At 36.8% G+C, this 22,130-nt stretch overlaps 2 protein-coding genes and 1 non-coding gene across 6 annotated transcripts; all 3 read right to left on the bottom strand.

Annotated features, from left to right (window-relative positions):
- Positions 1–388: 388 nt before the first annotated feature.
- LOC140034958 (delta-1-pyrroline-5-carboxylate synthase-like) lies at positions 389–11,272 on the bottom strand. 4 transcript variants are annotated; one of them, XM_072073884.1, is made up of 20 exons: positions 11,080–11,270; positions 10,037–10,108; positions 9,822–9,925; positions 9,392–9,494; positions 9,117–9,278; positions 8,474–8,751; positions 6,315–6,465; positions 6,065–6,229; positions 5,892–5,969; positions 5,442–5,531; positions 4,031–4,117; positions 3,839–3,925; positions 3,623–3,719; positions 3,427–3,530; positions 3,232–3,307; positions 2,343–2,493; positions 2,147–2,215; positions 1,880–1,946; positions 1,732–1,802; positions 389–694 (listed from the first exon to the last, which is right to left on the bottom strand). In XM_072073884.1, the coding sequence occupies exons 1-20, from the start codon at positions 11,140–11,142 to the stop codon at positions 619–621; spliced, it is 2,151 nt and encodes a 716-aa protein (XP_071929985.1). In that variant the 5' UTR covers positions 11,143–11,270; the 3' UTR covers positions 389–618. The 4 variants fall into 4 exon arrangements, with proteins under 4 accessions (XP_071929985.1, XP_071929986.1, XP_071929987.1 ...); XM_072073885.1 differs by lacking the exons at positions 10,037–10,108; positions 11,080–11,270 and having other exon boundaries at positions 9,392–9,523; XM_072073886.1 differs by lacking the exons at positions 10,037–10,108; positions 11,080–11,270 and having other exon boundaries at positions 9,392–9,519.
- Positions 11,273–13,026: 1,754 nt separating this feature from the next.
- LOC113730439 (uncharacterized) lies at positions 13,027–17,212 on the bottom strand. The gene is made up of 6 exons (XM_027255115.2): positions 16,790–17,212; positions 16,115–16,154; positions 15,957–16,040; positions 15,499–15,676; positions 14,564–14,837; positions 13,027–13,599 (listed from the first exon to the last, which is right to left on the bottom strand). Exons 1-6 carry the CDS (start codon positions 16,847–16,849, stop codon positions 13,408–13,410), a joined length of 828 nt encoding a protein of 275 aa, XP_027110916.1. The 5' UTR covers positions 16,850–17,212; the 3' UTR covers positions 13,027–13,407.
- Positions 17,213–18,758: 1,546 nt separating this feature from the next.
- On the bottom strand, positions 18,759–18,832 carry TRNAV-CAC (transfer RNA valine (anticodon CAC)). Its single transcript has one exon. It is a non-coding gene; the product is annotated as a tRNA-Val (tRNA).
- Between the last annotated feature and the right edge of the window lie 3,298 nt (positions 18,833–22,130).

The following is a 22,130-nucleotide window of genomic DNA, read 5'->3' as shown; positions in this document are numbered from 1 at the left end:
GGTGGAGTTTTAATATGTGCTGTGTTCTTGAAAATACTCAGATACGCCTTTTCTTTAGGAGTTGGTAGGAGGAAGTTCCATCAGAGTAATTGACGTTGCAACTTTATTTTGCTAGCATGTAAATACACACTACTGTCAGCATGCCCGCTCCACTTGTCAGATGAACATTCACAGGTTGAGTTAAGAAATTGCATTATGACGGAATTCCGTCGGATTACCTGCTCGTATTCCTCGGGAAACGATTTTCCAGTTGCACGAGTTTTAGTCAATGAGGGTTCTCGAGCAGGATTATGTTGAGGCCGGTTTACAAAGCTTTAGGCATGCTTGCATCCATGGAGCCACACATAAAAGCCAAAACCTGGAATAATGTTTCAACACACAGGCAAACTTATATATCTCCTAAAAATTTTTAGTGGAGAAGGCATTGATTTTATTACCGCTAAAAAACAACAGATCATTTGACAGTTTATTCATTCAACAGGTTACAGTACAACATACTACAACACTTAATAATCAGGAACTAAATCATAAACCCCCGGCTGCTGCTTATCATTCGTCTCGGAAAGGAACCATCATATTCGTGCTTGCTCGGGGAAATCTAGTCTCTCCTTCATAAGGTCAAACTGTAAGATCCTTGTGCGTGTAAACAATTCCTACGTCGCCATTCACTACTTGGCCATTTCCTCTTGCAACCCTGCATGAAAAATATCATGGCATAAAACATGGTTTACCCCTGCAACATGAAACCAAGGGGAAATACATTTGCATTTACGTGTCACAGAATTCACAGGAATATAATAATCTGCTTTGACTCCTAGTCACATAATACTTAACACACGACTGCCAGAAGCTATATCCAACTTTTTGCAATTTGCAAACTCCACTATCATAAAATCTGCAGACATTTGCATAAAACATTTTGATGAATTGAGAAAAGAACTAGAATCTAGATGACTATAACGTCAAATGGACAAGCTCAATGCATAGCGCTGCTGCGAGTCTCATCAAAGAGCTTCTAGATTTATACAGCCATAACATCGAGTAGCATTAAACAAATATTTATTTTTCTTGGCCAAGAACAAATAGTAAGAATGGAAAATGTACAGTAGCAGTAGGCATATCATCTCTTCCGTTGCCCTGACTTGAGAAATTTACTGGAAGTGGTCAACTTGTTGCCTTGAGGATTAAAGGAATGATGCATTATTCTTATGGAGCTGAATTGACCATCGTACATGTAATTATTACCAAATTCATTTCTTGTTTGACCACATTTAAATAATAGTATCTTTAAACATGGATCCCTACGTTGTTTTATATTCCAACCATGGTTAGAAGTAGCCATAAGTGGACCTGCTTTCTAAATATTTCTGTTGGTTGGGGCCGACCAATTATTTCAATATCCATCAGAGGAAACTCTTTAAGATTGCAAGCATTTAGAAAACTATACAGCTATCTCAGTCATGGATGCTAAAGGACCTTATTCTTTTGCTGATTCTCTGTTTTGATGTAAATGCGAGTATCTAACTTAAAAGCAACTGATGAAAAAGCCAGAAAATCCAACTTAAAAGCAACTTCTTACCGTATCATGATCATGTGCTGCGAAATATGAAAACTTTCTAAACAGATTACATTCTTCCTTAACATGAATTTGCAGGAAACAGATAAATGCAGTGCACACATGTCGTGATGAATTGGAATGCCAGCACAAGCAAAAATCAGTGAAGGACGTACCATCTTGTCGTTAATAAGCCTTCAACTCCTACAGGACCACGAGCATGGATTCTACTGGTACTGATCCCAACCTGTTCAGCCACCGAGTACAAAAATCAGAGACTGCTTTATGCCAACTGACACTCTGAGAGTATGGTTAATTATTTACCTCAGCACCTAGCCCAAATCGGTAGCCATCACTGAATCTTGTGCTTGCATTGTGGAATACAGCAGCACTGGGAGGCAAGTTACTAGTTAGTAAAGTCCATTGAATTTGACCCAATCTATGAGAATCTGCTATTTACATTTAATCAAGCATATGGAAGACCCGGTAAACTTCTGGGGCTTCCACAACACAAAATGTGGTAGATGCAAAGTATAGACAATGAAGTATAGAATGGTACAAGACAGAAGGGCAATGAACAGTAACAGGTACCTGTCAAGTTGATGTAAAAACAGTTCTGCAACATCGTGATCATCAGTTACGATGCTATCTGTATGTGCACTGCAAATGATAAGGGACAGAAAATCAAAAGAAGGATCATTACATGAAAGTGAGACTCTAGTGCTTTCTCTTGTCTAACACACTAGGCAAAAGCATAGACAATACTGAGACAATTAAGCTCACATGCCTTCCATGTCGATGTATATGATCAATTGCAGCATGCACATCATCCACAATTTCAACAGTGCAAGCAAGTGAACTATATTCATGATGAAATGAACGTGCCTCTGGAATATTTAACAAGGAGCTTGCCCTTGGTCCACCATACAGAGTAACACCTGAAACAGATGCTATCATTCAGCTCCATGCCATAAAAAATGTAGACACAAGATCAGTTTAGAGTTCATATCAATATCTTAAGGTGCTTTAGTATTATGTGAATGGTATCATTCAGCAATCTGGTCCTTTGAATGTTAACTAATTTTCTAAAATCATTGACATCATAACAAAAATTACTAAATGACAAACGACTCATATTCAGGACTGATTATAACAGGCAGGATACTAAAGATAAAGAAGAATGATATCAGCATCTGAGTAAGATAGGCAATATCTTTCACTGGAACTGAGAGCGTGTCCAGGATATTAGTGAATTTGATAACCAAAAAAAAACCAAGATAAAAGTGATGAATACAAGGAGAGAAGATAAAATGTCAAAATTACACAGCAGGACTGAGCAGCACAATTAACAAGGCACATGCAGTTGTGCCACTGAATGGTGTGAAATAGTATCAACTTGAAAAAAAGTACATCAATTACATAGAGAGGCCCACAGAGTGGCTAGTTTCAATCTTGGTAGAGTGATAAAGAAAAATTGTTGTAAAATGTTTAGATTGCTTAATTCAGATGATAATTTATTGAAAAGCAATCCACATCACTCTCGGAAGGCATCGAACTCCACCATATTCCTATCCAATCCAAAGAGATCAAACAAGATAAGACAACATTCTGCTTTTGCTTTGGGGAATGAGATTCCAAGAGATACAAAAAAAAAGTGCTCTGCAATGAAAAGTCACCTTTGATTTGAAGTTCCACAATTAGCTCATTAACTAAACCAGTCTGCACCAAGTCCTTGTGAACAAGTAGCGTTTCCTGCAAATAGTTAAACAGAGCAAGAAAAGAAATAAGACAATCACATGACCATCCTGAGGTTTTGAATGTGTCTTATCATACATGAGCTTATCAGGCAAAAGAATTGAGAAACAAAGTACCATTGCATTGCAGGCAGCAGGATAATCTGTTTTAGCATCCAAAACAATTTGCTTTGCCATATCCTTATCAGCTGACTTGTCAACATAAACATGGCAGATACCATCTGACATAAAGCAGCTCTCCAGGATTACAAAGTAATTGACAGAAAACCTGGGGATGGTACATTGCAATTTTGAAACGAAAAGTAAGATGTACCAGCATGACCAAGAACAGGAATTTTTGTTGAAGCCTTGATTTGAGAAACGAGTTTATTGCTGCCTCTTGGTATCACAAGATCAATCACATCATCAAGCTGGACAAGAAATGTTTCAGGACGAAGACAGTGTTATTATCCTTAGATGCTTAAAAAACCAAACTCTAAACCCCAAAAAATTTTTGAAGTTAAAACTACAAATTTTCTGATCAAGCCACCTTGAGCAATTCAGGGATGTCTTCTCTCGAAGTCACTAGTCCAATAAGTTTCTTGCCAATGTTTTCTGGGATTGATGAAGTAATAATCTAAAGACAAAATTGAAAGAGTGAGAAATGTAACAAGCTCTGAAAAGTGTGTTAATAGCAACATATGGCATAAATAACGAAATATTTCTGAGCAGAGTAGCAGACCTTGTGTAAGATTGCATTTGATCGTTTGGCCTCCTTTCCTCCTTTCAACAGGAGCCCATTGCCACTTCTAATTGCCAATGAAGCTATCTATACTCAAATAGGTACAGATGTATAAGTAGTTCAAGACACCAGCCAATGTCATAGTCAAAGATATAAAGAACAAATCATACATAAAGTGTTCTGTATAGAACAATAGTGACAATTTTGAAATAATGCACAACATATGAAACTAATATCAAATAATCACAAATTTTGCTTTGAAGTATGTGTTTAGAACCCCCACAATTCAGTTAAAAGAAGATTCATGTTAAAAAATCAGTAATGACAAATTTAATGTTGTGCCTTTAAAATCCCACAACTCAAATTAAAAGAAATTTCACAACCAAATTTGGAAAACCTTGGTAATACACGTTCACTCTGCAGTGACTCTCGTTGACACTAGTTTATCAGTTTATACAGCACACTTAATGTAACAACTCAAACATATAGCATCACCAGCATATCAGAAAAGATGAAGCATTTAAGTTCTGCAACCATTCATGAAATTGTACTTTCATACTAAAAATCTTACATGTGGTAAGGAAACTTGAAAAAGGGACCAAGGAGAGAACGATATTTAAACTCAATAAATTCAACCAAAGGTAAGAGTATAAATTGTAGAATTACTGATTAAGAGAAAGGAAGCAGTTTAAATAAAATTTTAAAGCTTCACATACAATTGTGTCTAAAAATAAACTATTTGACCAACAAAGCCCATTCAGAAATTTCTAATCATTTTAGAAGGAATTCATCTTTGCCTTACATTCTTTTGGCAGGATAGACAAGGAAATAGCGGAGAGAAAATTTTGATATCTTAATTGCTATTTTATCCCTCCACAAAGTTAAGTTCGCAAATAGCATAGCAGTGAAAAGAGGTTAGATTACATAATAATGCTTTATGCTCAATTTCCTCTTCCCCATATTTCAAAATTCTAGTGAATCATAAGGAAAATATTTCCCAGTACCATCCTTCCGTTCCTAATGTATCCACAACCTCTTCAAGTTGATTTTCGATCCATTTGTCCACTTTTCTTCTACCACTATCGGTACTCCAATTAGATTTAACTGCTTTCATGCCAACTCCAATTACAACAAAAGTAACATAAAAGGATAAATCAGAAAACCAAATTATCCCTAAACAGTTTCACAAAGCCCAGAGCACCTCGTATTTGTGCTATTTCATTAACCACCGTCCTTCCATTAAAAGTTCTGCCTTCATGATAAAGTAAAATGTTGCCTTGCCACAGTGCAAATAATAGTAGATTCATTTTATAGCTATCAAACAAAATCATACTCATATATACAATTAAATGAGAAAAAATTGCCCATTATAGCTTTTTGAAAAAACTGATGAATTCCCCATTGCATTTACCTGAACAAGTGCCTCTGGCCGTGACTCAAAAATAATCAAAAGAACACCTAAAGGAGATGTTGTCTTTTCCAAGATCAATCCCTCTGCAAGCTGGAAAAGACATAGCCCTTAGGATATCAAAGATTGCATAATCTATACTACAAATTGCTCTTCCCCATGTAACATACTACTCTGATATGTTCAAAATGCTAAAAATTAATGCAACGTTTGGATTGCATTTTTCTGAATTTTTTGTAGAAAAATTACTGTAGCGATTTGATATATGTAAGGTAAAAAGGTGATAGGGAAATATTTCAAAAATATTTCAAAAAACTACTTTAAGTTGCTCAAGTGTTTGGGAAGAGAACCAGTTGAATTATATTGAATCTAATATCATCATATACCTGATCGTATATCTAATTTAATAGAAAGCAAATTTCCATACTAAGTCCTTATGCCCACTCCACATACCTCTGTTCTTTTTAGAACCTGACCAATAGGCTCTTCCATATTTGCAAGCATGTGAAGAGAATTTGCAAGACCAGAAACCTATAATATAACATAGGCTAGGGCTTTAGAAAAAAAGACAATCCTTCACAAAGATAATTAACTGAAGTGATGCCACATGTAGAGTGGTTTCTTACCTTTCCAGGCTTTAAAGCCAATCGAGATATCAAAGATTTTTCATATCCAGCTTGTTGTGCAGCTGCTACATCAGCAGCATTTTCAGCTAAGATCAGATTTTCATTTTCTTTCAAAGCATCAGCTATATCTAGCAAAATTTTACTCCTGTCTTTCGAAGACACAACCTGCAAAAGAAGTATACTGCAATTAGTGAAAGCTCTACTGCTCTCCGAGAAAAATTCTTTCCAAGTAGCCAGTAAGTGATAATACCTGAAGCCGTCTAGAACACTCCCTTGCTGCAACTGCCATCTCATGAGCTCCAATTTCTCCAGCTGGAGCCCACTGATTAGCATCTCGATGAAAGAGTGTGCCAATAGATTCTCCATTGAGAACTCTAATGATATTATCACCAGCAAAGCCACTTCACACAAGAGAGAGAGAGAGAGAGCATCAGGCAAAAAAACCAAATCCTTGTTTAAGCATACAAGTCAGCTCAGAACATGCAATTGTGCTTTTCTAACATGGCCATCTGACTACTACAATGAATTAATAGCAAAACTATTCTGTAGGAATGCAAGATGTATTCTCATTTTCCTCTTGAGTCTCACATTAGATTTCGAACCAGTATAGCTTTGGAACTAAGTCAAAGCCAGAACAATATTAGCTTTAATAAAACTAGCGCTCAAACAAGCTAAGTTCAGTTGAGTTCTTGCTTAATTTAGCCAGCCTCAAAACTTAATTTTCTCAGGCTCGATTCAAGCTCAAGTTCAAGCCTAATTGAGATCAAATAAAAGTCAATAGTAAGTATAATACACGTTGAAATGGATAAAAATAGACATTTCACCATAATAATATTTTATAGCAAAATATAACTAAATGTACTTATTCTTAAGTTAGATTAAGGAGATAAGACTTCAAGTTGAGCATTTTTGTGCTCGACCTTGGCTCAAGGGCTTATTAGAACCGCTCAAGCTCAGTCAACATCAAATCAAGTCAAGCCAATGCTCAAGCTGCCTTGTGAGCTTCACAGTCTGATGGGACTTGTTTGCAGCCCTAAGATGCCTAAAAAAAGACTCTTACTTGTTTGAAAGTTTAAAGTTTCTTCAAAAAGTCGAAGCAGCTGAGCACTCTTGTGAATAGACATTCAACCATCAAAGGCACATTTCTTTGGGCAAATAGAAGCTTTAGATGTAATAAACTTCCATGAAAAACTCTAGCCAGATGATATAAGAAAGGATATTATTTCTATGCTCCTGAAACGATTCCTCCAGGGACCTTTTTCTTCCTTTTAAGTATCATCAAGGAAAGTAAATCCATGTAGCATTTGCTTGTCAATCAATTCTCCATGACTTTAGTGGAACACTTAATCATACCAAGTAATCATACCAATTCTCCATGTCAAATGATCTCAATTTTACAATGCTGAAAGTAATTACTACCTCTGAATTCTTAAGGAATTTGGAAATACACCTCTTTAACATCAGGTTCATCAACAAGTTCTTAACGGTTCAATCAAAAGTCCAGAGACATACTCTTCTGGTCATCTTAAGCTTCAGATTGTGCGATAAAGTACTCATATAGTTTCATTTCCCCCCCCCCCCCCAAAATGTGATGACAGTAGAAATGGAAATGGTAGTATTAAAGCATGAAAATTGAGAGTCATCAGGTAAATGAAGTTCACTAGCATGCCAATGCCTAGCCTAAGTAGGTAGAATTATGCATAATACTACTGAAAGTATGATCTTTCAAGGCAAAACATATTTGTATAAGTAAGAGACATTTGTGTTCAATGACTTTTGAGGAACAAAGTCAAGTTGTTCCCAGGCATTCTCAAAAAAAAAAAAAAATTTATTAATTTAGGAACAAAGACGAGTGTGACTATTTCACGTGTAAGCCAAAGCAACTTGTAGGTGCCTTAGAGAGCTTGGACTATCTTGATCATTGACATTCTTACCTACCTAATAGCATACCAGTCTCTGACTCAGAGCAGGAAACTACTCCAGCAAACACCATCTATATGAACAACTCAGTGAATCCATGGCACCAAAAAAAAAAAACTACAGGATAATTCTACCCAGTACCACAAGCTATAAAAGTAGAATGGTCATTAATTCTATTATCCTTTCTTGCATTAATCTCTTAATGGCCTATATTTGAGCAAAACTTTTAACATGTTCCACAACTACGAGAAAAATAAGAACATTTAATCCTGGATGCAGCTTTTACTGACGATGACTTAATTTTTAAACTAAAGCTAGGAAGACTAATCCATTCAATGACTCAAAACTAAATGCCAACAGTAGATCAATCTAGTTCTGTGAAACCAATGTACATACATGTTTGTGTTGCTGTACAAAATTATTCTTAGAGTTAGTGCAAAGTGACACGGAATCCAAAATTTGTTTGAATATCTTCTAATCAGATCTTACCTGGTAATCACAACAGGGATGCCAGCATAAGCTGCATAAACAGCCGCTTTAACTTTAGCAGTCATGCCTCCTCGTCCTACCCTAGATTTGTTTCCGAAGGTAATAGCTCCCTCATGCCTCTCTTTTACATAAGTATGAATTAGCTTCGACTTTGGATCACTAGGAGGGCCACTGTAAAGACCTTCAACATCACTCAACAAAACTAGAAGGTCCGCTTTAAGCTCTAAAGCTAGTAAAGCTGCTAAACTGTCATTATCCCAAAATATGCCAGAAGAGTCCTGTGCAAAATTGCTCATGAGTTAGGACAATACACATAAAAATAGATCGTCTTGTAAAGACTCTGTGTGTGTGTGTGTGTGCGTGGAAACAACAGTAAAAGGATGATTGATTAGCAGAAATCAAAAGCAGGTGCAAAATCATGTGTATAGAATGCAAGGGACGTCCATGAATAGTGAATATTGCAATTATACATGCATTTAGAAAAATGCGTCTAAAAATCCCTTTCCTTCTTATGTACCCATCAGCATATATGAAAGATAGTAACATTGTGAAACATCTGCTACATCTGCCTTATCAGTAGCTTAAAATACTATAGCCAGATCCATTATGCATAACGTTATATACACAAAATGTAGAAGATTACCTCATAAGGAGCTTTCCTGGTACTGACAGCATCATTTTCATTCAATATAGGTATAACCTTCAGGGACAACAATGATTTTACTGTCTCACTGAGTTGTTTTCTGAAATCTGGATCCCTAAAATCATTATCCGTCACTAGAAGCTGAGCTGATGTCACATCCAACTGTGCAGCAGGATAACATAGAAATGCATTGACAGATGAATTAGCTAATAAACGACGAGTTTTGCATTGTTATTCTGTTAAGACATTTAAGTTGAAAAAGTTTTGGTAGTCACCTGACTGAACAATGAATCATACAGAGCCATGAGACTATTTTGTCCAACAGCTGCACAAGCTTTCCCATCAAGCTCATGTTGTGGCTTTTGAAGATCAGCAAAGCTGCACAAATTCAAATCGGTCGGATCTGCCTTTGACAGAAAACAATACAGCATGAAGACTAGGATTTCAAGAACATCTCGGCATTATGTGTTGCAAATTCCAGCTAAAGAAGGCTGCAACTGCTAGATTGATTAAATATCCCCTCCGACATGTGTCTTTCAGCAACATTACCAATTATTTCCCTTCAGATAATGAAATCTAGAAAAACTGTCTACACATACCAAATATCTGCTACTAACTAAGTTCATCCAAGAATATTCTTTGCAGCAGCCTAAAAAGAAATATAAGAAGAAGGTGATAGAAAACAGAAGCAAAACGGGGCGAAACCTGCTATTAACTAATCTTCTATATCTTAACCGTTGTCGACCAGCACCAACTGCACCTGAAGTGACCAGAATAACCTCATATCCTTCAGAATTCAGTTCTTGGATCTGCATTTTGCCATTGCAATGTAAAGAATTCAGAATGATTATTCAAAAAAACATTGAGAGAGACCCACTATCAAAGAACACTTTGACAAAATTCCTAATGGTGAAAGTCACCTGCTCACACAGAGCTCCCAATCTTCCTAGTGCCAACCTGCCATCTGCTTGAGTGACAATAGCAGTTCCAACCTTTCAATAATCAGCAATTAGCAGCAAACATAGTCAAAACCCTCTACTTCAAACAAAGTGATGATTGTAGATTCCAAATTTAACTTTTCTTAAAGATAAAAGAACCAAATGAAGTAAGAAATTAGAGAATAAGTAAAACACAAAAGTTACATTTTGCAGATCAAGAAGCGTGGCTAAAAGACATAACAGGATTAACATTCACATTCTATTCTTGCATCAAGCAATTATGTATGGCCAATAGCATTAAATCGTAGTATCCAATAAGTTTGTGCTAGCCATTGTTATTTATGTAGTAGTAGTGTTCACGTAGTATGTTCTGAAAGTGGAACAAAATTGACATTGATTAGGCTTTGCCAATTGAGTCTACAAAAAGGTCAAGAGAAAGAGTTAGGAATCCAGTTTGATGTACATGCCTGGTTATTAACAATTATCCATGACCAAAATTTATACTTCAATCAAGGAAAGTTTACATCATTTTTTCATATTCCAGTTAGTCTTTAAAAAAAAAAAAAAAAAAAAAACTTAAAGCTTCTACGGGCGGGGAGTAGGAGCACACGGAATTGAAGAAGATAAAGTCAGCATGACGTAAATTTGTTCTCAGTGGTCAAGTTGCAGTATTTAACTTTAATATCAACAATTTTACTGAACCTGGTAGCATCGTGAAAGGTGCACGAGTCACCGGTAAAAAGCATCTGGAATGAGGATAATGTGGATGCTATTGAACTACGGCACCCAAAAGGTGACTATTTATTCATCCCAGAGTACCGTATTCTTGACTTGAATCAACATATCGAACGAAACTATTTATAATTCAATAGAGTTGCAATTCGCCTGAGGAGCCACAATTTTCAGCTTAAATCCACAAAATCAAGAATAAAAATTTTGGAAAACGAAATCGGGGCTGAACAATGGCGGGTGCAGCGAGCAAACTGAAGAAAAACAGCAAATGAAAAATGGAACAAGGATGGTACCTTTACGATTACGCGTTTGACGTCTTTAACAAAAGCTCGAGTTAAATCCGCATTACTGCCCATTTTTCTCGCAAGCAGTAGAGAAAGCGGCGGTTTCGAGTTTCAGCAACAATTCTTTTGTTCTTTTTTCTGGGGCCACCGAACGAAAATGAGGAGGTCTGAGTCTGATGCGTGAAGGGTTTTCGGGTTTGGGTTAGCGCATAAATAGGGGAAGCTCGTGGAGTGGGGCCGTGGTGTGTGGTGGGGGTTTTGGTCGGCTGGGTTTGGCAGCTTGTTAGCAGACTCAAGTGTCAACAAGTACGGCGGGGATTTTTAGTGGATGTGAGGGGTGACAGATATAGGAGTAGGAGAAATATTCATGAGGTTTTCGTGAAGTTGTGTGACTGGAATTTTCTTAAAGCAGGAGCAACCCTATAATGCCACGTGGATATAAGTGAGTGACATGGCATGTTGGTGCAGGAGATCCGAATGCAGATGATTGCGGTGGTGAAATTACTGCTCATTTAAACACGGGGCGGGCTGGGCAGTCATGCACCAGGCACTAGTACGGTGGACTGTGGAGCGACTAGCGAGTGGTGGTGGTTGAAGGAAGCTTCATATCATGAGTCAGGACAACTACAAAATGCCGGGGCTGAATTGCTCTTCCGCAGTTCGCATGTCGTCTTTGGAGACGTGTCTTTGTTTCATCGGAGGAGGGTTTCCAGCGCTCAGCAGCCAGGGAAAAGGTGGAAAACACCCCACATGCGATGCCTCAAACAAGAAGAAGTAGACATAGACACCCCCCGTACTTGTAGGACGCGCCTCATCCTTCTTCTTCTTCGTGTCCTAGTAAACTGGCGAGGTTTCTTCGGGAGTGGGGTCATACTCCCATACCTACTGCTAGTATACGTATTTGAAAGGATAATTCGTAACGTACATGAAGCGATTAGGATGAAAGAATGAACGGTTTTAGATTTCTTTCTTCATTTGCTTTTCGAGTTGTATTGGTGCTTGGGACCGCATTTTTGCCCTTTCTGATTTGTTTTAATAATTGACATTTGTTTACCTATTTGGTATTCCGAAGCAAAAATGCTGGCCGTGTGTGAATAAAAAAAATATATTATTTTTGTAAGGTAATATATGTAAGATAGAAAAGTGATGATAAAATACAAAGAGATTTTATTACAAAAATAAAACAATTTTCGAAATAATCACCCATCTAAACAAACTAATTCTTGAGGAGGTTAATGGTACCAACTACTAAAATATGTCCACTGTAAACATACTTGTCTTCCAATTTTTTCAGATAGATCTGATTTTTAAATATTCAATTATTAAAATTGTGTCACGTCATCTCAACAAATGATGTGACACAATCTCAATGATTGAATCTGTGAAAACGATCTTTCCAAGATTTGGAACATCCTCTTTTTCACCGCATCACAAAATAGCATCTTGACCAATTCGGCCTCGCCCTTTCCGGGTGGCCCAACTATACTCTTACTTGCGGTTCAAGGAAGCTGGACCAACGAATGGTTTGTAGATCAAGGTGATCAGCATTATCCATACACTGTCCACGTACTTGTCTTCACATTTTTGAAGCTTATAAAACTCATTTAAGCTCATTTTTTCACCACATAACAAGATTGCGTCTTCTGTCCACCGCATCTTTAATATGCCCAAATTCATGACCTCATTTACACTCCAGATCATCTCCAGTGAGCCAACCTAAAAGAAATACATGTACCACATATGTGGTTTTTTTTTTTTTTTGGCATCTTCCGTTCCTCCAACTCACCTCATGTGTCTCTCCAGCCTATTCTTTGATATCTGAGCCAACCGCACACCTAACTGGGAATTGCCTCGTCCTTTCCAATTGGAATTTAATTATTTCGCCGAACCAAAATATTCCTTGAAGTGCACCTCGAAGGAAGTTTGACCAAAGCACGAATAGTTTGTAGATCAAGGTGACTTGAATTGTCCATTTACAGGAACATATACGGATATTAGCGGCAAATCAAGAAAAGTTGGAGAAACACAAAGGTAAGTAAAGTCCGGTTCTTCTAATACATCCACCACCTACAACTCTCCTACATGTTCAATGTACTGACCACGGAGCAAAATGCCCAACTCTAATGGTGCTTGTTAATCTCGCTCACAACGGCACATCCACCCCAGTTAAACAATCTGAACTGAACGAACACCTCTCCAGGCCAGACTACAGCCAAACTGAAGATATAACATCTCTAAACGACAATATCATCGCCCTGAGGACTACTTGCCCAAGTACAGCAACTAAAACAACCGTGAGCAGCAAACTGAGCGGAGACTGCCCACGTCAAAGTTTACTCAAGGGAAGAACCACATCTTGAGGAAGATTGCAAGACCTATTTGCAGACCAAATGCAGCTACTGACACAAAGGTCATATCATTTGTTGGTGTGTAAGATTTGAGATTCAAGGCAACAAAGCCAGCTGATGCCGCACCACTCAGTAGTATCACAACCCAGCGAAGAAATTCATTTGGAATAATCAACAAAAACTGGAAATCAAAGAAAAGTTTGCGTCAGAAGATATGCAATTCGGAGAATCTCAAGTACTTAACATGTATTCATTCTAACAAGCAAAACATCAATGCATGCACTTCAATTCTAGGAGGAGTTATATTGCTAAATTGTATGAAGAAAAATCAAGTAGTTCTGGTCTATAGGTACTCAAAAGTGTCCAATCAATTTGAGAGATCGAGATATGGTACTCCATTTAGAATTGAGGGAGAAGGGGTGGCGGGGAAAGGAGGAGGAGGGGAAAGAGGGAGAGAGATAAAGAAGGAAAAAAAAGGGGGGGGGGGGAAGGCAGCATCAGCCTAGGTGGCAGCGCCAGTAGCAGTGGCAGTGGGCTGAGGTGGGAGGGTGGTAGTAGAAGAGAGAAGGGTGTGTGTTTTTTGGTGTTTTGGTGTGTGTATTTTAAAAGCTTTGTAGCGTTTCTAGAGGTCAGTGTAGACAAGTTGGAGAAAAACTTGTCTACTAAAAACTAGCAAAAAACTGCGCTTCCGAACTGACCCTATAGTTTATATACACAACTAAGGCAAGTGCATGGGCAAGATAGAGCATCTATTGGAAACATTAAACTGTAAAAACTTGGATCTCACTCTAAATGGGTCCATCAAGCCTACTTTCAGTCAATTTGACTTCTAGAGGTTCACTTGTTAATAGATGGATCCATCGGGTCATGAGATAGTCAAATTGACTGTCAAAATTCTAAAATATAAGCATAAATAATGTGGTATTCCCCTAGTTTCATGACTAGCAGGTTCATTGGTTATTAAAGCATGGACATTTTTGTAGACATAAAGAGACAACTGAACTTAAGTAAGCCTCCCAAACATCATTTTATCCTCAGAGCTGCAGAACACTTCTCTTTTCCTCATTCCATCACCAGAATTAAGGAATCTTTTATATCAGTATCATAAAGAAAATTAAAGAAACAACAGATAAATGAATACTTACAGAGCTGAGAATGAAAATGAAAAGGGAATATCCCCACAAGCACCAAAAGCGTACTAGGCTGGCATTTGAACCCATGTACTGAAGCAAAAAATAAAATCCCAGAGGCACAAGGAGTGCATAACCATAGATGGCAAATGTAGCCACATTGACATAGCTGACATCAAAACTCCAAGCTGTAGTGCTATCAGTTCTCTTGTGCATCAGATAAGTGGCACAATTACCAAGGGAGGCAATGACAAAAATCAACGTGGTGGAGATCCAGATGAGGCCATACCTGAGTATTCAGGAAAAGGTTTAGGAGATAGACAAAATCAGGGCAGAATAAGCTAAGGAACATGTGAAGAGAGTTGCAACACGTACAGGACTTATTATACTACGTGTGAAAAAGAATGTATTACATAATTTGAAAACTAATAAGAGGAGATGCCAGTAACGTTTATATGTTGATTCTGAAAGTTATTGATAATTCTCATAGAAGAATATTCAGATGACTTGCATCAGTATTCTCCTTTTTGTTGTCTGTTCTCCCATTAAATATTCTGAAAGTCATCCATCTGGAACAAGGTTCAGTTCATGGCTTCACTCTTATGGTGAAATCCAATTGGTTTATCTATTTACTTTCTTGAAAAGATCCATCAAACACAGCAGCACAGAGAGTCATGTATACAAAGGTGAAGCAATCATCACCAAGCACATTGAAAATTCTCTAGGTAACAGGGTATTAGCCGGGACTAAAGAGTAAATAGATATGCATTTAACTTTACAACCTCGTCCTTCATTTGAAACTATGCACAATTACCACAGTCATAGTTCTCTACTCTTACATGAGTCAACTTTCTAAATCCTTAGCATGTCTATTACTTGATCCAGAATGATGAATATGATCAACATGGCAACCAGTAAAACCAAACAATTCAACTGACAATGCAACTTACAAATCTGGATTGGCATCGATCTTGCTAAAAAAATCCCCGCTGCTTGGATAAAATGAGCTCAGGATTCTGTTCAAGACAATGTCTGTATCTACATTGAAATACTGTGTATATGAGGAGATGCTAAAGAATCCTTTCCAGTTGTTTGCTGATTCGTTTACTGATTGTTCTCCATCAGCTTCTGCATTTATTAGTCAAATATTAAATAGCTTCCAACTACAGGACAGATGAATGTGAATGTAATTCATAGTTGGCATCACATTTCTTAAGGATGTGAAACTTGCTCAGAGGTCTTCTACTACAGCATAGAATCGATGCTCATGCAGTATCCAATTAGTATCCAATGCTAACAAACACAAGAAATATGCCTGACTGGAGGCATAAATCTTTTCTAACAATGAAAGTTATTTCTCTGAAGTGAAAGAATATAAGACTTTTCTATTTCCAAGTTAAACACATACCACTTTGACCTCCAAGAGTTTGATAACCACGCCAGTTGTTTCCACCATTATTTGGAGGAAATATTTGCAAATTTGCTCCAGGAGCTGCACAAAATTTTATTACTCAATAGAAAACACTCACACGCATAGAAGACCATTTCCAAATATGAGCTTCATACCTCCCTGGGAACTGGGGCTCTTTGCTTCAGTTACCACAGCCTGTTGGTATAACATCAGTTAGAGAGCCAAACATAATTTTTAATAGTGCCATAAATTCTATAAAACAACATTAATTGGTATAGAAATAAAAGGAAATACAGGGACCACGGCTACTAAATTCATACTTAATGTGGAAGTGCAAGAAATTCCGAACTCGACTATCAAGTGTAAATCGCGATCATAACAAAAAAACTAAAGTAAACACCACACGAAACCACGTGGAATTTAAATAATCACATAAACTAACAAATAAGCAAGGTTTACAAAGAAAACTTACTTTCTTTCCAGGGAAAAGGCACAAAATCGCCTTAGTCCAGATACTTATCCATTTCTCCTAATAATCAAAACCCTAAATTTGTGACCGAAAGCCCAGATAATCACTACTCTACATGCCCAGATTAGTTAGACTAGATCTTTGATTACGAAACAACTAAGTAGCATACTTTTGCCAGATTACCGCGACATGTGTACCTTCACATAGTAATTTCAACTCTCAATTTCTAAAAATTTTCAGCAGAATACCGACCGAAATGTCTGACGAGCTTCCAACAGTTAAAACTTCCCAAACTTTAATTAAAAAAGAAAAAAATTGAAACACAAATATGAGGAAATGTAAAGATTGAACAGCGCATTACCGGGACCGAGCCAAGTAGGTGGCTGGTGGGGAGATTGGTCAGAGAATCGTCCGTTGCCATTTCGGGATACTACAAAAGGAGGGGAAGGATCTATCTTCTCTTTATGGGGATTGACTAGCTAAGAGACGACCATTATTATCTTAATTTTATAGATTGAGTAACAAAGATTCCTGGGTACGAGAAAAGGAGAGATTGTAAACTGCAGCCCTAATTAAGCTTTTAGAATCCTAATTGCTTTCTCGGGTGATGAAAGCAGGACTCCCTCTCGCCAGTACAACGTTGAGGCCACGCGTATTAGTCTAAGCTTTACCGCGCAATTGGCAGTCCAAAGCTTTGTTTGGAAAGAGATTTTCCACTAAAAAAATCTTTATGTTTTTATAAATATATTTTTTAATCACTTTTTTTAATTTACATACATCAATTATTACATTTATTTTCTATAAAAGTTTTAAAAAATTATAATGCAAACACGGCCTTATTTTACTCTCCTCCCACTTGGGTTTGGGTGTGATTTGGCACTGGCGTTGCCTGATGGTCTTAGTCCACCGCTCCCTTCAGACTCAAGGCCCACATGTAAAATGTATGAAGCCCAAACTCATTTTTTATCCTCTTTTTTCTTTTTTCCCGTAAGGCCCTCCACACCACACTCTCTTTCTCTCTCTCTCCAAAAGAAAAAGGGATGAAAGGATGAAGAAAGAGTCCAAAAAGGCTTGAATGGTAAGTGACTTCTGTGAATCACTAACCACCGAAAAAGAATTAAATCTCTCTTTGAACTATAAATCAGAACTTCTGATTCGAATAAGAGGTGTTAGAGCACCCATTAATTTAGGCAGATCTAATTATCTACTAGTCCCCGTACAATGTTGCGAAAAAAAAGGACTTTTGTAACTAGTTTGACATACATCTGAAATGCAACAAAATTTGTATGTTTGGTTATTCAGAAGGTAGAATACCGTGAGACATGAAGCGTTTGCCTAGATTTTTTGTAGCATTAATTGCTAATCTAGTCTAGGATTATGTATAGAATATGTAAATGCGAAGTTATGAACCAAAGAATATTGATGTTACAGGACGGCGAAAAATGGAAAACCATTTCCAGCCAATTCGGCGAGGAAAGCTTTTGATTTCCATTTTGGTCGGTGAGGGCGTCCGGCCCTCCTCGGTTTCGCGATTCGGTGAGATGACCTCCGCGAGTCCCGTGGCTCATTGCCCCGCCCCCCCCTAGGCCGGCCTCAGTCTCTTTTGAAATGACTTCATCGTGACTTGATCTTCTATCCGATATCTGACGTATTATTAGGAAAGTTGAATTGTGCATGACGGAATGACATGACCAGTACTATATCCCTTCCATTGGACCTAAACCCGACACTATCAGCCTAAGGCCTATAAGAACAGTAGCCTATCATTTTTCTCACCATATTATCTCCTATAAATACCCTTCCATCGGTAAAAAAGGGAGTGACACACTCACCCTCAATCATACAAGTACTAAAGATACTAAGACTCTTGCATTTTAATTTTGCAATTGAGTACCCGAATTGACTTGATCATTGGAATGGGATTAGGGGACAAAGCCCCGTGCTGTGCTCTAGCCATCCATAATTCACCTTGTCAGTTTGTACACTGCTTTAATTAATGAGTGCGATATACAGGTTGGTTTTCTGCCATTTGATTTGCAGAAACGCTTAATAGCGTAATTACAATGCCAGAATAGGATTTGCATCCGACATGGTTTGGCTTGGCCAGCGACACGTTACGCGAGAAGCCTTGGTTGGATCATAGCATTGTCAAGGATTAAACGGGCGATTTGAAAGAGCAAAGTTCAGGGAAATTTGCCACAAGAAAGTTGTATCGAAATTCTACTCTCTCTTTTTTTTCCCCACAACTTCAACGTAGCCACAAAAAAGAAATGCCTTCGGCGTTCAGTTGAACATTTGATTCGATCACAGTCGAAAATGAAAGTAGATAATGTCTGAGCCCGGGTTCGAACCGGGGACCTCTAGTGTGTGAGACTAGCGTGATAACCAACTACACCACCCAGACCATTTGTCAATTGTCCTACTCTTAGCACCTTAGGAAAGCAGGAGAAGTGTTTCACTGATCCTCAAAAAAAATTTTTCATTTTTGTTGTCCAAAAAAATCTTTTTCATTTGAACAGTCGCTTTTATGTTATTAGGTTTCATGTTAGTTTCGTTGCTGACTGCATTCATTTTTCGTTGAACATGATCTTCAGTAATTTTTCCCTTTAACTTTTTATTTTTTCTTTCTTAGAACAGGCCTTCAGTTGTTTCATTTCTAGCACATGTTCTATAATTTTTCGCTAGCAAGCCCACCTGATTTCAAAAGTTATATCTGGTTCTTGAGAAAAATATATACCTCAGTCATATCTTTTGAAGTGAGTTGATTATGTCTGGAATCGCTCCCCCATATATATATATACTAGGTGGATTTCCCGCGCAATGCGCGGGCGCTGGGTAGTAGGTGATAAATGTGGAAAAATTTGGTTTTCAATTTGTGCACGTGTGGTTAAATGGTTTGAATGGATAATTTTAGAATTTTAATTAAATAGAGTATTTGTAGCTTTTTTGTGAAAGTTCAAGAGTAAAATCTATGTGATTTTTGTTTTTATTTGTTGTGAGTTAAATATGTTGGGTAAGTTTTTTTTTTCAGGTTAAACGGTGGAAATATCATTTGTATATTGTGAGTTAAATATATTGGATAAGCGGTGGAAATATATTTGTATATATATTTATATATATATTCGTATATATGTACAATTATGATACGTATGAGTATTATATCTATATATATTTATATATATATTTGTATATATATCTATATATATATTTGTATATATATCTATATATATATTTGTATATATATCTATATATATATTTGTATATATATCTATATATATATTTGTATATATATCTATATATATATATATATTTGTATATATCTACAATTATGATATAGTATATATATTTGTTATCATTTATATTAATTAGTATATATGTATATATATTTATATATATCTGTAATATATATATATGTATATATGTATAATTATTGTGTACGTTTGTTGATATAGATGTATATTATATATATATACTTTTTCAGTGTATATTACTGTTATATACATGTATATTATATATATATATTTTTATATATATTAGTGTATATTACTGTTATGAAGTTAGCAGAATCTATGCTATATTGACGTGTGCATGGTAGCTGTTTGTTTGCATGTGGAGGTAGTGTGAGACGTGTAATTTCTTGTGTGGAAGGACGGTAGGCAGTTCTGAAAATTCACGTGTGTATAGTGGTGTTTCTTGGCTATATATTTGAAGCTCGGATACTGGTAAGAACTGTACGTTTAGTATTTGTCTATAGATAGTTAACGTTTGCAAATGGCGGGTGGAAGCGGGAGATTTCCGACTGCTCAATTGTATTATCCAGAGGTCGATGAAGAGGTGAATCAACTGGCTGTTGTTCGTGGAGCAGCTTATCCTTTGGGAAATGGGTGTCGGAATCGTCCAGCTGAACCTGTTGCACGAGCACAGGTGGCAAATGTTTTGCTGAAAAATGAGATATGTAATTTGTTTAAGGAATTTTATAGGCATGATGATTGGGCGTCGGTTCTAGAGGCTGCGTTTAGGGTCGGAAGGGGCTATCCGATCTTGGGATTGATTGCCAGTAGAATGAGGTTGGAGGTGTTAGAAGAAAGATATTACTTTCCCAGTCCGCCATCTTCTAGTGATTTGGGTGGCGAAACTGATTGAAGGTTTTGGCTTTGCGAAGATGTGTTTCTTGGTTTGTGTATTGTTGGTTTTTGACGTATGGTTTTTAGCGTATGGTGTTTAGCTAGTAAGAAGTGTTTGTGAGTTTTTGGAGAATATCATGATCTTGTATTTGCTACATAAAGTAGCATCATATGTATATGTATGTATTTTATGAAGTACTGAAGTTTTTATCTGTAGAAGTGTGGTACAATAGTTGTTTGGAATTTTAACATGAATTAAAAGAATTTTATTAGGTGTATCAGAGCTAATGAACATGAATAAAATATGTAGATTAAGTCTATTATCATGCATGTAGATTAACTTATACAATAACTTATACAATTAACATGAATAAAATATATAGATCAAATCCATAATAAAATGAAGGATATTTCTGCGATATGTTCATATGTTCCATGGCATGTATGAGATTTGGAACCACCGTAGAGTGAATTATTGTTCAATGAAAATTTGTAGGAAATTTGAAATAGAATACGAATTGAATCTGCAATTTTTGACAAGAGTCGAATGTTTAATGAATGATAGATAAAATATATGGAGGTGTTTAAAAATTTAAAAGTTGATTGAATGGATAATAAAATGAAGAAGATTTATTTGATATTTTTAATTGTTTGGTGCGATGTATCAGATTTTTAAATGAATCAACAATGAATAGTTGTAGGATATTTGGGGTAAATGTTGATAGACTAAACAGAGTGGTATGTTTGATTATAGATGGAGAAGGAATATGATTAGGCAAATTGATGTTGGACAGGTTGATAGCTGTTTTTGACCACTGATTCTTTTTGTTTTGGTTTGGAGACAGAGTAAAAGAATTCACGTGGATACAGTAGTTTTTTGTGTGGCACATATCTTTTTGTCAGTGTTGTTTAGTTCACATGTGTATAGTGTCATTCTGTTTTTTGTATTTGTTTCTTTTTGCTCTGTGATATAGTTGGTGTGTATAAATGCGTTAGCTTTGTGATTTGGTTATTTACTTGCTGTATTGTTATAGGTTTTTGTATGCTTTATTAGTGATTTTTTTGTACTTCTTTGTGACTTGAAGATGGATTATACTCATAATCGTATTGCAGTATTACGTGATTTGCATCCAGATATTGAAGTTATGCTCAATCGAGTATCAATAAGTGGTGTGTTGGGAAACTTGGCAGGGCATAGTGGAGATAATGGGATGTTGAGTGGTGCAGATCGGCTTTTAGCAAATAATATTTTACTTAGGAATGAGATATATGAGTTGTTCAAATCTTTTTATCGACATCCAGAGAAGGCTCGTGTGCTGGAAAGTGCATTAGGGGATATTGGACAGCTTCCATTTCTTCAAATCATTGCTCGTCGTATGGAGGTAGAAGTTGAAGAACAGAGGAAAGCAGTTCAAAGTGCGATGAGTGGCTCTTCTGATGCCTGTGGAAGAAATTTGTAATGCAGTGCTATGTATGTTTTCATTGGTCTGTATGATTTGTATCATGGAATTGTTTGCAGTTGTGGTGTACTGTATTAGATGTAAAAGTTTCTGTTTAGATTTTGTGTTGAGCAAGTTT

Source organism: Coffea arabica, chromosome 2c, assembly GCF_036785885.1.
Source record: "Coffea arabica cultivar ET-39 chromosome 2c, Coffea Arabica ET-39 HiFi, whole genome shotgun sequence".
NCBI lineage: Eukaryota > Viridiplantae > Streptophyta > Magnoliopsida > Gentianales > Rubiaceae > Coffea > Coffea arabica.
This window is presented reverse-complemented; position numbering and strand designations above follow the sequence as displayed.

Coding starts and splice junctions, on each gene's coding strand:
- LOC113730439 (XM_027255115.2), bottom strand. CDS start 16,849: ATGGCAACGGACGATTCTCTGACCAATCTCCCCACCAGCCACCTACTT. Junction 16,155..16,789: donor ACCTACTTGGCTCGGTCCCG/GTAATGCGCTGT, acceptor TTATACCAACAG/GCTGTGGTAACTGAAGCAAA. Junction 16,041..16,114: donor GAGCCCCAGTTCCCAGGGAG/GTATGAAGCTCA, acceptor AATTTTGTGCAG/CTCCTGGAGCAAATTTGCAA.
- LOC140034958 (XM_072073884.1), bottom strand. CDS start 11,142: ATGGGCAGTAATGCGGATTTAACTCGAGCTTTTGTTAAAGACGTCAAA. Junction 10,109..11,079: donor TCAAACGCGTAATCGTAAAG/GTACCATCCTTG, acceptor GATTATTGAAAG/GTTGGAACTGCTATTGTCAC. Junction 3,926..4,030: donor CAAATGCAATCTTACACAAG/GTCTGCTACTCT, acceptor TTTTGTCTTTAG/ATTATTACTTCATCAATCCC.